The sequence below is a fragment of the Lycorma delicatula genome, chromosome 4, assembly GCF_047948215.1.
Source record: "Lycorma delicatula isolate Av1 chromosome 4, ASM4794821v1, whole genome shotgun sequence".
Taxonomy (NCBI): Eukaryota; Metazoa; Arthropoda; class Insecta; order Hemiptera; family Fulgoridae; genus Lycorma; species Lycorma delicatula.
The window spans coordinates 158,432,394-158,453,047 of NC_134458.1; the positions used below are offsets into that span (position 1 = coordinate 158,432,394).

At 27.7% G+C, this 20,654-nt stretch overlaps 1 protein-coding gene across 1 annotated transcript in view; it reads left to right on the forward strand.

Annotated features, from left to right (window-relative positions):
• LOC142324028 (uncharacterized) overlaps positions 1 to 20,057 on the forward strand; it is an 87,940-nt gene extending 67,883 nt beyond the window's left edge. The window contains exons 3-5 of the mRNA XM_075364593.1: positions 2,483 to 2,635; positions 12,831 to 12,993; positions 17,929 to 20,057. Of these exons, the coding sequence (XP_075220708.1) occupies positions 2,483 to 2,635; positions 12,831 to 12,993; positions 17,929 to 17,933 (321 nt within the window). The 3' untranslated portion in view covers positions 17,934 to 20,057. The remainder of the gene's footprint in view (positions 1 to 2,482; positions 2,636 to 12,830; positions 12,994 to 17,928) is intronic.
• The last annotated feature ends 597 nt before the right edge of the window (positions 20,058 to 20,654 follow it).

The window sequence follows — 20,654 nt, forward strand, 5'->3', positions numbered from 1 at the left end:
AAGAAATTGAAATTTTATAGAAAAAAATAATAGAATTCTATTTGTTTGTGATAAATTTATTAAAAAAATGATAATATGAAAATGTTTATTTAGACTAATTATTCAACTTTGCCGGCCTCCATGGCACAATTGATAGCATCTTGGCCTTTCATACAGAGGTCCCAAGTTTGAATCCCAGTCAGGCATGGCATCTTCACTCACTTCAAAATTACTATTTCATCTCATCCTCTGAATAGCGGTACCTAAAATACGGTACGCTGAATAGCGGTACCTAACGGTGGACCCAGAGGCTAAAAAAAAAATATTCAACTTTGTAATTTTGTTATAGTAATAAAACTATTATCAAAAATACCAGACTAAAAGTATTTCTGATGGCCTCTTGTTACCTTTAATTATTCTAAAAAGCGAACAGCAAAAGAATAGTTATGTGGAACAGTTTTAGCATATGCTTATCTTTAAATTAGTAGGTCTTATATTCAGTTCCCTGCAAGATTTTTTTTTTCATGTCATTTTATCCATCTAATCTTTCTCATTAAATTATTTGTAAAGCACATCTTAAGATTTTACCATAAAAATAAAAGTAACTAATTTTTTTTTATTTTAATAAAAATAAAGCTCTTAGTTTTTTTAATCTTAATTTAGTATCCTTTTATACAGATAATGTTTACTAACTGTAATTAAAAAAGAGTTCTTAACTTCTTATAGTATTATAAAAACTTGCATTTATTAAGTAAACTGTTTTATGTAAATTTATATTAATCCTCTGATAACAATTTTTTTCTTTTAGTTTCATCATTCAAATATTGTTAAGGATTTTAAAAGTTGCATATTAATTTTCCATTAATTTTATTAACAGTATATATTAAGTTTAAACTAAATGAATTTGTTTTTTTTATATTTATAAATAATGCAGGTCAATAAAAAAATAATTAATTGGAAATGAGACAAGAGTAGGTGAATTAGAATGTATTTTTTATGTTGAATCTTAAAATGAAATCACACAGCAGGAAAAAATTAACCATCTCTTCTGAAGTATTTCAGTAAATTTTCGTTTTGATTTCTATATACTGAAATTTTAGTATCCTTGTTTAATAAATTCCATTCTTTAGACGTGAACCTAGGAGTTCTGCATGCTTCGACAAATACAAGTCACAAATTAGATCTCTCAGTTCTGCTTATGTGATGATGTGAGGTTCAGTATCTGATTCTTCTGAAATGTAATTAATATCTATTGAAGTTGAGTATTCATCGGTTGAGCCTTCTGGGGATTCAGAACTACAACTACTAAGCTCAGGCTACAAGTAAATGTTTTCCAGTTTATTTGAACTTTTGCATTATAATTCCTTACTATTAACAATAATGTATAAGAATTATTTCTTATAAAAACTTTTCTTGAAAGCAGCAGAAAGACCAGCTTTTGAAAACAGCACTGGCCATTCATAATTCATTTGACACCATCTGGCAGTTGATTTTTTTGCATATTTGAAAATATTCACTTTGTTGTTTCTTTTTATACATATACAGTTAAAATTTTGGAAAATCAGAAAAAATATAAAAAAACATGAAGGTACATTGTAAGTATTCCTTGATGGTTATCGTTTGCCAGATGTCTGATGTCCTAGGAACAATGCTTATGAATTGTTAAAACACCAGGATTATTTTTTGATACTGGCTAAACCAACAGTCGATTGCAATTGACAATTCAATTTTGAACCTTTTTTTAAGGTTTATTTTATTAAATCAATTTCTTTTAGAGGTTAGTTTGTTAAATTCAGTAAAAAATGAACAAAATCCACTCTTTACATAACTACTAGTTAATTCTATTTTTGAGTGATCATTTTTCTTTTGATTTTTACTTCTAGAATATTATAAATCAGAAAACTAAATTCCTTCCTCTGTTATTTTTTATTAACCTTAATAGTTTTTACAACCTTGATATTACACAAATCTTTTGTTACAATGGAGAGGCATTCTTATCCATGTGTTATAGAATATTGAATGATGTTTTCCCTAATGAAGTAACCATTTGATGATTTCATTGTTAATTTTTTGCAGCAAAATAATTATTACATTAACCAAATAATAGATATTTATAACAAAGTAACAAACTAAAAGCTTGTGCTGACAAAATCAAATCTTCTTGGTTCATGGCAAGACGAATCAATTAAATTGTTTACTTTATATTTATGTATTACAAAAATACCATGAAAATGTCGCTTAACACAAAACACAACATGCTTTAAAAAGAGATAATATGCTTTGGTAAAATGGAGGTATATTAATAAATTTATTGTGTGTAATTATTCAATGTGCTTTTTGTGTGTGTGTTTTTTTAAAGTTGACATTTATGCAATCATGAATTCAAGTTGCACTAAATTATTATGTTTTGTTTGTCTTTTTTTAATTTTAAATTTATTTTTTTTTGTCTGCATTTATTTTAATTTTTAGTTATTTTATTTTCTTTTATGTTATAAATTATTAGCAAATAATAGAAGATAAAGCAAGTGCTCCTACTGCTCCTGGTGATAACGCTAAAGATGCAATCGCAGGTGCACTTGGAGGTATTGGTGCTCTAGGTGCTCTTGGAAATGTTGATCAGGAAATTAATAAGGCTGTAGATGGTGCTGTGAAAGAGGTAAGATGCATGTGTATTCTTTTTTTTATTATTATTTACTTACTCATCAATAAATTTTTTTATTAATTATTTGATATTTTGACTTTATGAGTTAAATATTTATTAAGGGAGAATATATTGATAGTATGGTATTATTTTCTTAAAGTATATAAAAAAAGTACCTAGAATTATGCCATAGTTATGTTATATTAGCCTTTGTCCATGTTAACTGGATGTTGTAGGATCAGTTTCCACTCAGCTCTGCAGTTATAGTTTGAAAATTTCCACAAGCAATGGTACCAAATTAATATTATTATATCATTCTAAAAAAAAATAATAATAAGTAATTACTATTAAAAGAAATAGTTATAAATAAATAATAAAGAAATAGTTTTTTGAAAAAGATAACAATAAAAAATAATTTTTTATTGCTTTATATTTTTTTTATTCCTTCCTCCCCAGTGATCTTCTTAGCAGAAATTTACAGAATTGGATTTGTAACATTTACATTTGTGTCATTTGGAGGAGCATGTCACTCTGCTCTACCTTTAGAACTAACGATTTGCTATCTGGTGGGCTGTACAAAGTGTATTCTATGGCTTTTCTTGTCAGCAAAATTCAGACCACCTAATCCCTCTTAACACATAATAACATATCTAATTATTCTCTGGACATGACTGTAAGCTACCTGCTTTTCAAAGGAGCTTGCAATTTCAAAGTTAATTTTAAAATATTCCTTTTCTCTGTATTTTTTTTTCTTCCCAAGTAGATTGTAATGGGAATTTTGGTTGCCGTACCAGTCCATCTTTAAGTAGAAGCACGTTGTATCTATATTATTATTATTATATTGTATCTGTTATAATTTTTTTCTTTATATAGGTCCTTTTTATCTCTTCAAATAGTTCACCTTGTAACACATTAGGTCATTTATTTATTTGTGGTTGTTTCTTTTTTCTGTTTTTCTGCCCAATAACTCTTCATTCTTTCTGATATCTCGTTCCTTTGTTCTTCAGAAAGTTCAGCTCTGTAGTTCTTACGTTTTGGCACTTCTTGGAATCTTTTATTTTTATCTTTTAATACTCTCTTTAAAATTTCTCTTTCTTTTATAATTTCTTCAGTTATCTTTAATTCGTTTAGGTCTTCTTAGATTTGTGTGAACCACACAAATTTGCCTTTAGTTTTTTTCCTCTGGAAGAAATAAAAAATTTGTTTTATCAATTTACTGTTATTCATTCTAAATAAATGGTAGTAAAATGCATGCAATTTGTTGTTGCCTTATCATGGCTTAGTCTTTCAATTTTATTATAGAGTCTGTTGTATAGGTCCTTATTATGGATATATGTAAAAAAAAACATATATACAATACATGCTGTTCTGCAACAGAAAAAATATCCTAATTATAAATTATGGTACTTGTGCATTAAAATCTGCATGCATATTATTTTGCATAATTTTCTTATATATTTTTTATTTATCTAATGCTAATCTTAAAAGTAATTTGAAGTAATTTAAAAAAAATGATAAAATAATCATTTGATATATGTGGTACCATTTAATTTCGTATCATTCATGTGAGGGCCAGAAAGGAGATATTCCTTTCAGTATTTCTCCAAACAATGCATTTTTGGAAATTTTTGCTGAAACATAAATAAATGATATCGAGCAGTACCTCAGTGTTTTTTGTTCCTCCACTAAACTGATCCCTACATTCTTTTGATTTATTGAGTATGTGATCCCTTCTCTGGGTCTATGACATTGTAACGATGGTTAACTTGTAGAAATGTGTAACCAGCCGCCTCTAATTCATCATACTGATAACCACACCGACGTCTGATATGATAATTGATCCCGCTTCAACTTTTTCTTTAATAATTTCTGGCAGCGGTTTTGCAGAATGATCAGGAACTTCAACGATAAATATTTGGTTTAGTTCTTTGCAAATTCTCCCAAAAAATCTACTGTTGTGGAAGAACCCTGCCCACATTATTTTTGTGTCCTGTAAATGGACTTTCATCGATCTTCACAATTGCACCGTCTCCATCTATTTTGCCCGTCAGAAGCTTACTTACTTTTTCCTGTTTAGCCTCCAGGAATTACCATTCAGGTATTATTTCAGAGGATGAATGAGGATGATACGTATGAGTGTAAATGAAGTGTAGTCTTGTACAGTCTCGGTTCAACCATTCCTTAGATGTGTGGTTAATTGAAACCCAACCACCAAAGAATACCGGTATTCATGATCTAGTATTCAAATTCATATAAAAATACTGACTTTACTAGGACTTGAATGCCCGTCAGAAGCTGATGTTAAATAAAAGCACATATTTCTCTTATGTACATATTCCAGTCGACCGCAATGCGTTTACTTATGTTCAATTGTTGATTGCAGAAGTCACTTCCTTGCACCAACAGTAAATGAATCCTGTAACAGTAACTATTGGAAGCCAATTTCCAACATGAAATCGCTTATTTTGTTACATTTCCAGTTCACTCCATCACTGAAATATAATTTCATGTTATGTTTCTGTCTGTATTTTTGGGAATGTAACATTACTCCACATTCCTGTAAAAACTGTACCGTTGTCTCTTCAGTATTTTGTAGCTGCCACAAATTCATTACTGTTGCTTCTTGTAGGAAACTGAATGATGAAAATACGACAGCTAAATAAACTAAATAAATGAACAAAATAATTGCAATAACAAACAGATAACGAGAAATAAAGTAACTTTGATAACAGCACACACAACAAAAATAATGTGTAATAATAATATATAATAGCTATATATGTAAAATAGTAGCTTTACATTTGTATATAATAGCTGTATATGTAAAAAAATATATATATGCTGGTTAATGCACAAATACCTAAATTACGTTTAGGATTAAAAATTATCCTTCAACTGAATTAATGTAACTTAAGTTTGTTACATAATTTTATTCCCTTATAAAAGAATACCTGTTTCTACAATACAAACTATAGTTCACTCATTTACTAGTAATATATGAGTGGATTTGACTAAGAGTATTGTTTATTAAGTGTCATAATCGTAATGGTTATAGGTAAACTGACTTCAATTACAAATTAGTCCTGAAAATAACATAGCCTTCTTCAAAAATAACAAGCATCCCATGCCATATTTACTAGAAGTGAAGAGTGAAATGATTTTCTGTTACCTTCTTCATTGAGCCTAATGTTTCTTGCCTATCAGCATGCTAATTCCACATAAATGCAGGTGATATTCAGCTCTATGAGCAACATCTTCAATCTGTTCACCACACAGACTGTATTTTTAGTGAACATCAATACTTTCAGAGAAATAAACTCTGACAAGTGTCTCTCTTTTCCTCGCATATTTTACACCCATTACATTCATAAGGTAGACAGGGATAAATTGTGTAAAATATCAAATTAATGTGGTGCTACTTTCTGCCAAAAAATATATAAGAATAATAGGAATAAATAATTTGTAATTAAAATGGTCAAATTTCATTTATTAAAACATAAAAAAAGAGGGGAATAGAAATATTTTACGGGCTTTTTAATGGTGGGTAATTTTCATTACATCTTCCTTTTGTCATAATCCTTATAATTTTATTTGTATTTTAAATAAACCTCAGATTCTCCAATAGGATTTCCAGAAAATTATTCTGTATTTTTATTAAATAGTTAAAATATCTTATGTAAATACTTTCTTGCATATTCAGAATAGAAGTATACCAAAATGATAAAACAGGCAGTTAGGTATTTACTCAGTGCATATAACCACAGAATAAAGCTAGGCTTCCTTTTATTAAAAAAATAATTTTTAATTTCAACTAAATTTACTGAAACATTGGTAAAATTGTACTTTTTCATTAGGGCATATATCGTCAATGAGCAAGTACTATGAGTTTAAACATTTTTAAACTCAAAAGAAAGTTTAAAAACTTTTTTTATCCATCTCGAGCAGAAATCTCAGGTTTATTTTTGTTTATTTCTGTTATGTTGTAGAAGTCTAAAAAAACTTTAATGTAATAAATATAATGTTTTTATTTATAAGAATGAAAAATACGAGTGGAATTTGTTTAATGTTGAGTTTTATTTATTAATAACCTTGTAAAATGTTAAAATAATTTATTGTATGATTCATTCATTCAGTTAAGTTGCTGATGACGTTTAAATAAAATTATGTATTGCAAAACCTTACAGTAAATTGATTGTTAACTTTGTTCATACATAATTTACAGAATATCTAATGTATTGGGCTACGCCTAATAATTTTTATTATATCCTATAATTGAATGTAATTACAGTATTATTAGTTTTATCAATTTATCATAGTATGAAATAAAATAATAATACTTAACAGGATATAAATTTATATAATGGGCAAAAAAAATTCTACTAATTAGCTCCTAAAATCTTTTGTTATCCAGACTTGTTATTTTTTTGTGGTATTTCCCTGTTTAATTTTTGATGTTAGGTGATTTGAGTTTTTTAAAACTAGTGTTATATGATAATTTTTTTCATGTATTTTAATATTTTTGATGAGGTTTAACTGTTAAGTTATTTATTACATATTATAAACAGTGTAGTGAGTCTTTGATTTATTATTGTCACTATAAAAGGTAAGTAATTTCTTGAACTGATAAGAGTTTGATATGTTAGTTGATGATTGTTGTTGATGTCTGTTGTTAGATTGCTATGAAGTATTGATGGTGTAATTTAATGTTGTTGATGAATGTTGCATTTTTGTTTTCATGTAGATGATGTTTTTATTGTCATATTTTAGAATAAGTTAAATGGTAATTTTTTTGTTATCAGAATAAATATATTATAATTATATCATTCATTATTATTTTGTTCACTTCTGTATAGTTGGATGTGTTATTTAATATTTAAATATTTTGTTCTTGTTAGTTATATATGAATAGCATTAAATTTATAAACATATAATTGTGTGTGTACTGTATATGTGTGTATTCAAATTTCTTTCATCCAGTTTCATATGTTAAAGTAAAAAACTTGTAAGTATTTCCTGATAAATATATTGTCTGAAGTTTTTATTGATTAGTTATGATTAAATTTAGTTAAATCTGCTACTGCAGTACTAACTTATTAATTTGGATGTCGGTAGTGTTGTCTTTCAGTTAATCTATTCTGATTAAGCTGGTGCATGAAACTTTTAACAATTTTGAGAAAAAATAATGAATGAAAGAATAAAAATAAATCCCTTTCGAGTGCTGTATAACCATTTTAATTATTGAACAACAGTATCTTTTACCACACATAATTCATAGATGAATGCATAATACATTTTATGAAATTAACTCGCTTGCTTTTTCATAACCAGTCTACTATTTGTAGCCTTTTTGTTTAATTTAAATGAAAATAAACAAATTTGATGATTGTACAACTTCATAATATAATATAATTAAACTTTATGAAATAGATCTGTTGTTCCCTTATTTCTTATTCCAAAAGAATATCTTTAGGATAGCCAATGGATTCCTTACCAGAAATGTCGGGTATCTTGGATTGTTCCCTGACTAATCCCCATGATAATATGAAGACATACCTCAGTTATAAAAATGTCCTTTCTTGAGATCTGGTGCTTAGTGTCCGCATAACAGCCTAGGACATCATCTAGGATCTGAATAGAATATCTAATATTTAATATACTCCCATTCTGTAGTACACAAAACATCCATGGTATATTAAATGGATTTTACTGTGAAGTATGAATGTAGATTATGTTATGTTTGTTAGACTATGTAACTAAAGTTCTTTTGGTATTAACAAATATCACATGAATTATTCACGATGGTTAAAATCATCAGTAATTGTATTTTAATAAACTACCTGCTAATAGCATGAGTATGTTTAGGCAAGTGAATGATAAATCTAGTACAAGAAAAATAATTTAAAATTGAAGGAATCTTTTTATAAAAAACAGAATAAGACAGATTTGATACAATGTAATTGTGATAGTTGCCATAAGTTGGCTTAGTGCAGCAAGAATGGTATCAATGATTTCTTTAATAATGTTGATATAACATTCAAACTGAAAATTAAAAAATTATTACCATTTTGTTTAATTGTAATTCATAAATTCATCAAACCTTTTTTTCAAATTTAAACAAACGCTTTTAAAAATCTTAGAAATGTAATGAAAAGATTTGGGTGTTTTCCTTTTTGAAAAGCAACTTAAAGGTGCAGATCTATAAATCACCAAGGTACTGTAATTCTATTATTATATTAACATTATCTTAACATTTATCTTGTTCTTGATATTTTATATTAAAACATTTGTTGAAATCCATTGGAGACTTACCTTTCCTGTGATATGTAGGTTATTATGTGGAAATCCATTCCACATTCTGGAAGAATGTAAAACCTCACATCATGTGGGAAATCCTGTTTACCTTGGAATGTTAGAAATATCTTCCTGCAATATATCATGATATCTTATAAAAAGTCCTGCATATCTTTGGGTACACATCGGATGACTCAGTTATTGCTAAGGATATCATGGGTCATATTATTCTTATAAATTTTTTTTTATAAACAGTTGCAAACTTTCTCCGATGGAATCTAGGCTGTTAGGGCTTTTTGCAGTAATGGTCCTGAAGAGGTCTATTTGTATGTTTGGTGAGGTAGTCCTGAGAAGGGCTGTTGATTCCGTTATTGGTCTTAATAGACATGGTCCCTTTGGATACATCTATTTCGTGGGAGGCAAAGCTTTCTCAGTACTGGGCTACTGCTTATAAAGCTAACCAGCAAGAGGTGGGGCTGCAGTGCCACTATGGAGGTGGTGTTACACGTTCAGCTGGCTTGTTCCACTTGTTCTTTGGCCTTTTTGAAAATTTTTATTATCTAATGTTTGACTGGGTAATCAATCTCATTTTTAGTTTATTTTTACTGTTAATTCTTAAATAAATTTTGGGATGTTAATCAACAAGGTATTTCATTTACAGATTGTAAACAATATCTACAATTATATAAATATACAATATACAATTATATTATATACAATTTATTATCTCGTCTGGAATTCCATGTATATTTTACATTTATTTAGTAAATTGTAATAATTTCAAGATATCATATTTTAAGATATATTAAAATGGTCATTAACTATTAATAAATGCAGCCAACATGTAATGAAACTGCATCTAACATAGTTTACCTTTAGTGATGTATGGGTCTATTGATATTACTTTGAGCAATGGCTTATTTAAACTTATTTCATATTTCTAAATTTTCTACTCTGGTAATCCCTGAGTGATTCCACACATTTTGGAACCATTTTATTGTAAGAGGACATATTTATTATTTTTATTTAACTGCTTACACAGTTAGCCATTCAGAAAGCCACTGTGGTCTAATGTGAAGTACAGTGAATAGTACTGCATAGTTAATACTCTTCACAAGACTAAATTACAATTACACTTCCGTAAAACAAAAAGAACAATAAAGCTCTTTTTTGTCAAATATAAAATGTGCTTGATTTTAAATTATTTGCAGAATAATCTTTGATTTATTGATATGAATTCACTAATTCCCAGAATACACACCTGTTTCATTTGATATCTGTTCATTACAATGTGTATGTAAGACTACTACATAATCAGAAGTATAGGAGTATTGGTTGAACTTAACTGAAATTGTCAAAAACAATTGACAATTATTTTGACGAAACTATCAATAGTAACATTTTTTTTTAATATTATAATATTGGAGTAACAATTCTTGGAAAAAATTAAGATTTACATTATTCTTTTTTTATTCAAACAAAAATGAATATGAAGAATAGTGATTGATACTGATTTATCACTATGAGAGAAATTTTATTTAAAACGTATTAGAGTTTTGTTTTTTTTATTTTAGGATTGATTACAAGACATTTGCACTACAGACATTTTCAGTCATTTAGGCTTATTGTATCGGTTATTGGATAGGAAACAAAGTTAATGTACTAGTCTATAAGTGACTGCTATTCCTCCCCCCACCATCAGGTCATATCAAGTATATTTTTGGTTTTTCACAGTGACTTTCTGAGATGTGCATGAAATAAATGGGCTCACCCTCAGGACCCAAAATAAAGAAAAGGAGGTAGATTGTAAAAAAAGACAATTTATTTTTGGAGGAAGTATGACAAGAGACTAACAACTTGCCCATAGGACAGCTTAAACCCCCCTCAGGGCAACCATGCTGCTTTCAAACCTTGGGAAGTCAAGGAAATTTTACTCAGATTTACTATTAAATTCATTGAACAGCTTGAATGTATACACAGCAGTCTTGTTTACCTCATACTTATTTATTTGGTATGTGAGAGTATCTAAATGAAATATAAACTATTTATTTAGCCTGATCTCTATTGACATGTTACTCTCCTTTGGAGTAGGAAGCAAAATTAATGAATGTGATAAAAAGAAAGATAATTGTGAATTTGAGTTAAATATTAAGATAAGAGAAAACATACCAGAAATCAAAGAAACAGTAAAATTAGAAAGGACGGACAATATAGAAGGTCTGTTCAGAAAATAACTGAACTTTATTCTTTTAATTTTTATTATTAATTTTACAGATTTACAAAAAAAAGGGGTCCTTGTCCCCTTCAAAATATTCTCCTCTCCTACTCGCACACCTTTCCAGCAGTGTTTCCACTTGGTGAAGCAGTCCTGGATAACGTCATTTGAAATGGCGTAAGGTCCGTGACAAATTTGCTTTTGGGTCATCAATAGTCCCAAAATGGCATCCTTCCATCACTGATTTTAATTTTGAAAATAAGAAAAAATCACAAGAAGCCAGGTCTGGGGAGTAGGGAAGCTGAGAGAGGACAGTAATCTTATTTTTGGTACAAAGCTGACGAATTGACAAAGCTGAGTATGCAGACACATTGTCATGGTGATGGAACTATGTGTTGTCCCACCACAACTCTCATCTCTTTTTGGGGATCTTTCACATAACTGTTGTAAAACGTCTTGATAGTATGCACGGTTCGCTGTTTCATCTTGAAGCGAGAATTCAAAATGCACAATTCCATTAAAATCGAAAAAACAGAGAGCATCATTTTAACTCAAGACTGACGTGCTTTTTTGGGAGTGTAGAGATCCGTTGCCAAATCATTGTAATGACTGAACTTTTGTCTCAGTGTCATAGCCATAAACCCAGCTTTCTTTTCCTGTTATGATCCTTTGTATGAACATTTCATTGTCACTGGCTTGTTCAAAAAGTTGCTGACAAACGTGATGTTCTTTCTGCTGTTTGGTCATCAAACAAGGAAAAACTCTGCTGCAACTAGATGCACGTTAAAGTTTTCAATCAAAATATGATGGAATTATCCAATTGAGATGCTAACCTCTTCTGCAAGTTCTTCAACAGTCAATCAGTGATTTGCATGCACCAGATCGTTGATTTTCTGAATGCAGGTGTCATTAGTTGAAGTCAAAGGCCTTCGTGGTCAAGGATCATCTTCAATTGACTGATGACCACTTTTAAATCGTGAAAATCATTTTAACATGCGTACAACCCAGATCATCATCTCTGTAAGCTTGTTAAGTTGTAAAAGTTGAAACATTTTTGTAAAAATTTTCTCCAGTTTCATGTAAAATTTTACATTGTATCATTGCCCTCGAAAATCCCACATTACAAAAATCGCTACTAACACTTAAACAGCTTGCACTCAAATAACACTAACATGAAAACTAAGCGAGATATCAACATTCCAAGAACATGTCACAGAGGAGATTATGCGGAACACACAGCTACCAACCGCACATCACTAAATATCTCCGTTGGGGTGTAATTAAAAATGTTCAGTTTTTTTTTTTAACAGACCGAAGTCAGAAAAGTGAAGAGTTTTGAAATATAGAAATTGTTGCAAAAGATCCTCATAGAAATACGGTCCATTTCGGGTTAAAAATTAAGAGGTAAAGTTTAAAATAAAGTGGTTTCAAAAAGAGTTGAAAAACTAGTGGATGATTCTAATTCACTTTAAGAAATAAGTTAGTAGACCATATTTTTTAGATATTTATGGTTAGTTTGTTTTAATTACATAAGGAAGTTCCATATCAATGAATAAAAATTAACAGAAACATGTATTTACCAGAAATTGAAAATAATGATGGAAAAAAATTACAATATAATTTTTGTTTAATTTACAAAAACAATAAGTTATCTGTTATTACATTTATATATTATTAATATTATTATCATAATTTCATTTTTAGGTTAGCCATGTGGTGGATGAAAAAATGAAAGAGGCCGATGAATTTGTTGATCATAAACGTGACGATGTAGTGAAACAGGTCCAAGAGAATGTAGCAAACGTATCACATTCTGCTGGAGAACAAGTCGGTTCTGTGCTTGGAAAAGCTAAAGGACTTCTCAAATGTATGTCTTTTCAGGATTTTTAATACATAAATGGTAGTAATAATTTACTGGCATTTTTCAACAGTGTCTTATCAGGCCCACTTGCATAGCATAGATCCTAAAGTTTTTGTTACCTGATGCATTTAATTTAATACAAATGACTAGTTTCAGATTTTTAAATTTAAAACTTATAATGTTGAATTAGTATTAGGTGGTTAAATTTTTTATAGCAAAAGTATAGTATTTGAGGGTTGTTTGTAGTTCTTAGCCTGAGAAAGAAAACACAAGATGTTTCTGAAATTTTTTTTGTTTTTTATTCTACTCACCTTGCAATTAGATACATTTAGACCGATGACTTTCTAACTTTTCTATACCTTCAATATAATGTGATTTGTTCAGTTTTGCAAAATAAGCAGTTGTGTCTCAGCTATGATCTTATCATTTAAAGTGAATCTTCATTCATTGAGCCAGTACTTCCTCTGGGAAGAGAAAGTACTTGCTGAGAGCCAAATCTGGCAAATATAGCGCATGTGGAAGCACCTCAAATCTTAAATCGTGGAGTTTTGAAGAACAACCTGCGATGTGTGCAGGTGCATTATCGTGGTGAAAGAGCACTTTTTTTTGGCCAGATGCGGATATTTAACCTGAAAAACACCCTTCAATTGGTCCAGTAATGAAGCATAATACTCTGTGGTGATGGATCTTTTTCCTAGTGACTATGAGGTCTACACTGTGAGAATCCCAAAAATCCTTAGTCATGACTTTTCCTGCAGATGGATCTGTTTTATACCCAAAATATCATGTAAAATGTAGTAAACACAGTCTATTGATATATTTCTGATGTCAGCAGGCTTAGTAAACATAATTTAATACAACGTTGTGGATCTTGCCAGTCTTACTGATTTTCAGATGTTCCAAACATTCATCATCTTGAATGGATGTACAGTCATGTTAAAATTCAGCTGATCACTTTTTTACCATCAGGATTAAACCTTTTAAAACAAAGTATTTTATAACAACTTGAACTTCAATTATATCCATTTTTCAAAAAATGTCAAAACATGTTTGCTTTACTCGATCACCATAAAAAAGCAACTAAATGCATACTTCTGAAACTTTGCAGCAAACCATTTAAAGGATCATACTTAACAAATATCATAGTCATCCTGTCAAACATGTGCCATCACTATGTTATGTAATTATATTAAATATGTATTAATCATATTGCTATATATTTAATCAGTTCAAGTGGCATAAAAAGGTGTAAAAGTAGTTTAAAATATATTTCTATGAATAAACTAAAAGTTTATTTACATTCTTGACACTGAGAAAATCTCTTAGATGAGTTTCAGAATTTTCATTTTTAAAAAAAAAATGATATATTTGGGGAGATTTAACAGTTTTTACACACTTTGGGAAATACGGTGCTCAATTCCACTTTATTTTCATGTTTTTGTTTTTAATGTGATAAAAAATCATTTTATTTTAAATATATTACTCAATTGGTAGTTAGTTACACAATAAATTTTTGATTGGTTTTTTGCAAGTAGTTACTTAAACAGTGAATTCACTGTGTTTTGATCACAGTACTGAATGATCAAATTAATAGATTGCATCTGGAATTGATGGGCAGGGTCTGCAATCATCATCAATCTACATTGTAACCAACTTAACTTGATGGGTGGGAAAAATGCGAACTGACTATTAGCAATTGAAGCAGGATGATATAATCTGCCTGTTTCTCTTCATCAAAATATTTAATAATATTGCTAATATTTCTATCTTCACTATGAACATACTGTTTTTTCATATCTGTGTACTTGTACTTGTTTAAAGTAATTAAAATTGCAAAATAAATACTAAAAAGACAGGATAGATGATTTAATAACAAAAGAACTGGTAGACTAAATTTAATGATAACTAAAAATTCCATAAATAAACAATGCATCATTAAATATTTGTATTAAATACAAATAGTAATAATGTGTTATATTTATTACTAATAATAAAAGAAACTAACAGTGCTTAATATACAAAATATGAACACTAGTAATGGACATGTGCAACCCATCCATATTTGTACAGATCAGTTGCATATGACTGTTGAATCAATTGACAGTATAGAAGTTTTTAGTTCACTTTTTTTTCCACATGCAATATTAATTTGGTCATACTGTACATTTTGGGACTATGATGTTCTGTACATATCTGAAACTGTTTATGTCAAGTGTTTTAATTCTATTTTGTATATTATGTATTTTATTATTTATTGTATACCTGATAAGTAACCTGGCCCTGAACTTGGCTCGTACTAGTTATTATGTAATGCAGACCAAATTAAAAAATAATAAACTTAAAAAAAACACACTTTTCAGCAGGAGAGAGAAATTTAAGTACTTTCCAGACTTCCAAAAAAGGTTTTTAAAAAAGAATAAGACTGAAGACACTGAAAAACTATGAGTTTTAATGTTTAATTATATGGTCTTTTATATTATAAAAAAATTGCAGAAAACCATTAGAAATAAATGGTTTGAGACTGATTGAAAATTATATGGACCCCTTGTTTAAGAATTCAAAATGTTTTAGGCAAAGATAGTAGAGTTTGTGAAAATTATATGGAGGCCCTCCATATAAAAATTATGGAGGCCCTCCATATAATTCTCCAAATTATATGGAGAATTCAAAATATGTTTTAGGCAAAGAGTAATCCAATGAAGTTGATTTCAGAGTCGTTAATAAAACTGTTTACATAAGTAGTTGTGCTGCTTTAGTTCAAAGTGATTTGCAGGTATTAATCTACTATTGAATTTACAATTTCCTAAGGAAACAAAATCCAATTGAGAAATAGAAGGTCAATTGAAGAAATAGTTGACGATTTTGATGAAATGAAATTCATAAAAAAGTACACAAATTTTATTTTCAAAGTGAACTGCCTACAATAGATAAAATGTTACGAGTTTTAAAGATGATAACAATTTACCAGATTTCCGAAGAACAACTTTTTATAAATTTTTTAAAAAGTATGAATTTTAAATACAAAAAACGGGGCCAGGAAAGTACTTTAATTAACAGGGATGATATCTATATTACAAAGACATTACCTTACTGAAATAAAGAAAATGAGGCATGAAAACCATAGAATATATTACATGGATGAAACCTGGGTCAATGAAGGCCACATGAAAAGTTTCATTTGGAAAGGTAAAGCTGTGAATCAAAGGTAAGCCATGCTTCGATAACCTCCCTGTCGTGTATTCAATCCAATTGAGTTAATTTTCGGACAAATCAAAAGTTACATAGCATCGGAAAATACTACTTTTGAAATATCTAATGTTAAAGATTTATGCTTAAACGCTATTGATAAAACAGGCCAGCAGGAATGGAAAACTGTATAAAACATGTAACAGATACTGTTGAACCAAATTAATGGGAATTTGATAAGATAATAGAAAACAAATGGAGCCTCCCGTTGTATCTCTTAATACTAACAGTATTATGGATTTTTTGTAATCAGATGACAATAACTGAATTGAATTTATTATTTACTTATCATAAAATTTTATCTAAAATATTAGTGAACTTCTTTTACTCTTAGTGGACAAGTGATAATTTCATAACTCTTAAAAAACTGAAGGAAACTGTGTAACAATAAAAACTTTTAATGAATAAAATACTAATGTGCCAAACCAGGTAAAAAATATTTGTTGATCATTTAACATGTCTTATTTATTTAAATTTAAAATATACATATAATTTTTGTAAAATATTATAGCGCATGAATACTGAATATTAACGTCGAGTAGTTTCTTTTATATGAATCAGCATTTACAGGAGATGCTTTTGAACACTCGTATGCGCAGTCTGTTTACTTCAACTCTACAAGTTAACTGAATTAGGTATAATTATTTTTTTGTCATCATTCACTTTATAACAGCATAGCATAAAACCAAGATAATTAAATTTGTTTATTTGCTCTAACAATGTAACATGGAGTACTATTTTTGCAAGAACCAGTTGTTGTTCCCCTCTAAAAACTCAAATTTTTGTTTTATTTAAAGATATCTTAGAATTATATACTCAGAAAAATTATTAAAGGAGTAAATTATATGTTGTGATCATCAGGATTTGCTAGAATAATCTAATTTCACCCACAAACAGCAATTTATTCAGTGGGAAGCTGTGAATCTTACATAGAGGCTTAAGTTGTTCCTGTCATTTGTTAATGATATTGCCGATGTAAAATTGAAAAAATACAGGTGACAATGGACAATCTTGTTTCATTCTCTCACCATACATTTTCTTCTCCTCATTATGTCCTCAAAGTCTCACACATATCTAAGTGATTTTATACAACTCTCAATAATGCTTGAGATGATATGACACACCTTTCTTGTTGAGTATTTCCCACAGCTTTAAACAGTTATTATCAAAGGCAGTAAAATAGAGGAAGATAATCCCAATAATCGAGAGAACAGAAGAACCTAGATGAGAGTAAAATCTAAATGGAAATTCTGCAACCCTGGAGGCATTAAGGTATCTTACTAAGGTATCCACTAAGGACCTACTACCAGGCTTAACCAGTGATAGGCCAGCACTCATCCTGGGGATTACAATTTCCTACTTTCAAAGCTATAAAAGGAAAAACCAGGATGGACTTTCAGGAAACAAAAATAAAATAAAACCAACTTCAAAAAATTACCTTAAAAAAGTAAAAGATAGTACTATATCAATTTTCTTTAAATCTTGACATTTTTTAGTCTGTGCTAAATTAGGAATTTATAAGTTGTCAGTTGTTTTCTATTTTGATGACTTCTGAAAGTCAAAATCGAAAGAATTGATACTATTTTTTCTTCTGCTCAGCCCAGATTTTTTTGAGTTAATTTGATTTTTCTGAAAGATTATTACAATTTTTCATTTTATTATATAATAATTTATGTTTTTCTTTTTTCTTTTTAGTTTAAGATTTTATGCTAGCAGCCTGGACTTCTGCTTATATTGCCTGTCATCATCAATTCTGCCTAAAAAAAGAAATATTAGAGTGGAAGAATCTCTGTTATATATATTTTTTATTACATGTATATGTATGTATTTATGTATAAATAAATATACAAAATTTATATTACACAAAATTTAAAAACAAATAAATTATTTTAATAAACACAAGTGAGATTATTTTTGATTAATTTTTTTTCTGTTTATTTCTATTGTTTTATTTAATAAAGTTATTTTTTAATATAAAATTTATATATATGTATAGTGGCTGTTTATAAGAAATATTAATATAACAGCATATTGTTATTGTTTCAGTGTAATTTAGTGCACTTTTAAGCCATATAATGCAGTTAACCAGTGATTATAGTTTATGCATGTTGATACCATGAATACAAGTATATATTATTTAACACTTCAAAAGTTACAAAGTTAATTTATTTTTATTATTTTGTATTTTGTTATTACTGGAAAAAAATTTAACTTTTTTAAGAGGTTTCTTTATTATATATAGATTAAAAATTAAATATATGTTTGTATTTTATAAATTATAATTTTTATATTTAAGGGAAACTGTTTTTATAATATAGTTATTGATTTCTAAAATTAAAATTATTAGTTAAGAACTAGAATCAAAATTAATATTTGTAGTATTTAAAATGCACTTTCAGATAATTTTCTTTTTATTACTGTTTTTTCAATAGTGAATAATTTTTTTTTTATTAAAAGAAATTTTGGCATAATATCTTATAAATAACAGTCTAAACTAACCTGATGTAACTAGAAAAATTTCTATTTTTTATGTTTTAAAATTGTTTATCTTTAAAAAATAAGTAATAGATATTATTTTAAATTAAAATTTTTGATAACTGTTTTCAAACTAAAAGTAATTTTATGCAATCAAAATATATCATGAGTATATGAGGTGCTGTAATTTATATCTGAATGATTCTTCTTCAGACCTGAATATATTCTTGGGATACTGGGAACATTCTTTTATTCAAAATATAAATAAATATGTTGAGCTTAAAAAAATAGCACTTTTGTAATTTACTGTCAAGATTATTAATTTACAATATCATTTACATTTTAGTTTCACTTTTAATCTGTAATAAAACTTTTAAATGAATCTGTCATTTTTTTATAAAAATTTCATGCTTTTACAGCCTTTCATTTTGTAGTACAACTTTTACACTTTTCTCTTATTAATTTCATTATACATATACACATTAGAGAAAAATTTATCAGTTTTTTATTTATTATTATTATAATTTTACATTTCTTTTTTCTTTACAAGTATATGAATATTAAAAAAAAATAGTATCTATACCAAATCATTTTGCACAAATTAAGCAATTATTTTTGCACAAATATATATCATGTTTAATAAAAATAGGAGAGAGGGAAAAATGTTTTTAAATAATTATTACAGCCTACTAACATAGCTGAACATACTTTAAATTGTTTTATATCTTTAAATAAAAATGTGATAGAAACTGTTTATAATTTTTGTTTTATTTCATAATTATCTGACAGTGCCTACACTATTATATTTCTACCATTATTAGATTTTATTAGCTTTATTTATTATTTTTGTATATTATATAAACAAAATAAAATATAAATTAAAAATAAATTTGTATTAGATTAAATCATAAAAATGTATGTTAACATAAACATCCTTAATCTGAAATGTAAGGAAAAAAAATTATAATTTTATTTTTAATAATTTTATAATTATAATTTTTTTCTTACATTTCAGATTAAGGATGTTTATGTTAACATACATTGTTTTTCTTCAAAGACATTCATTTCAATTGAATATTAATTCTAATATTGCACTTAATGTCATGCATAACTTCTGTTGTTTTTCTTTTTGTTATTTTAATTGCTTAATAAAAAAGTGGAATAAAATTTAATAACAAAAAATAAAACAAATTATTTTGTACAATTTAATAATATTGAGAATTCTATTTTTATTGTTTTTTTTTTTTTTTTAATTTTTTATTATTTAAAAAAATATGTTTAATGATTTAAAGTTATTTTAATAATTATGTTAAAATTAGTAAAAAAGAAAATAAATTTATTTATATGTATTTGTGTTTTTTTTATATTATTTTTATTTATTAAGTTTTTACCAGTATCCTATTATTGTCGTCAGACAGTTAAATTTTTTTTTAATCAAAATATACAATATCATAATTTTTTTTTTTAAACATAAGTTGTTATTAAAATACACACATGCATATTCAAAAATATCTTTAGCTACATAGTATAATATATTGTATTTGTCAATTATTTATATTAGTATTATAGTTATGTGATAATGAATATATTATCAAATATTTGTTAGTGTTAGTTACATTATGAAATGTGGTCGAAAGTATTGTAATGTTGGCTTAAATCTAATTTTCTTTCAAATAACAATCTACATATTTTAACAGTTTATATTCTGTTAACTGTTTATAAAACTTAGGAAAAAGTTGGTCTTACAGGCAACAATGTTGCCAGATAAATTGTTATAATATTCAATTACATATATATAAATATAGAAATGACAACATGATGGAAATAGTCATTTGTTCATTATATATTTTATATAAAATGTTGGTTACTCTGCAGACGCATTTTAAGAACTCACTACACATTGTTTGATGAATTCAGAATTCAATGCTTGACTGTATCGTCTATTT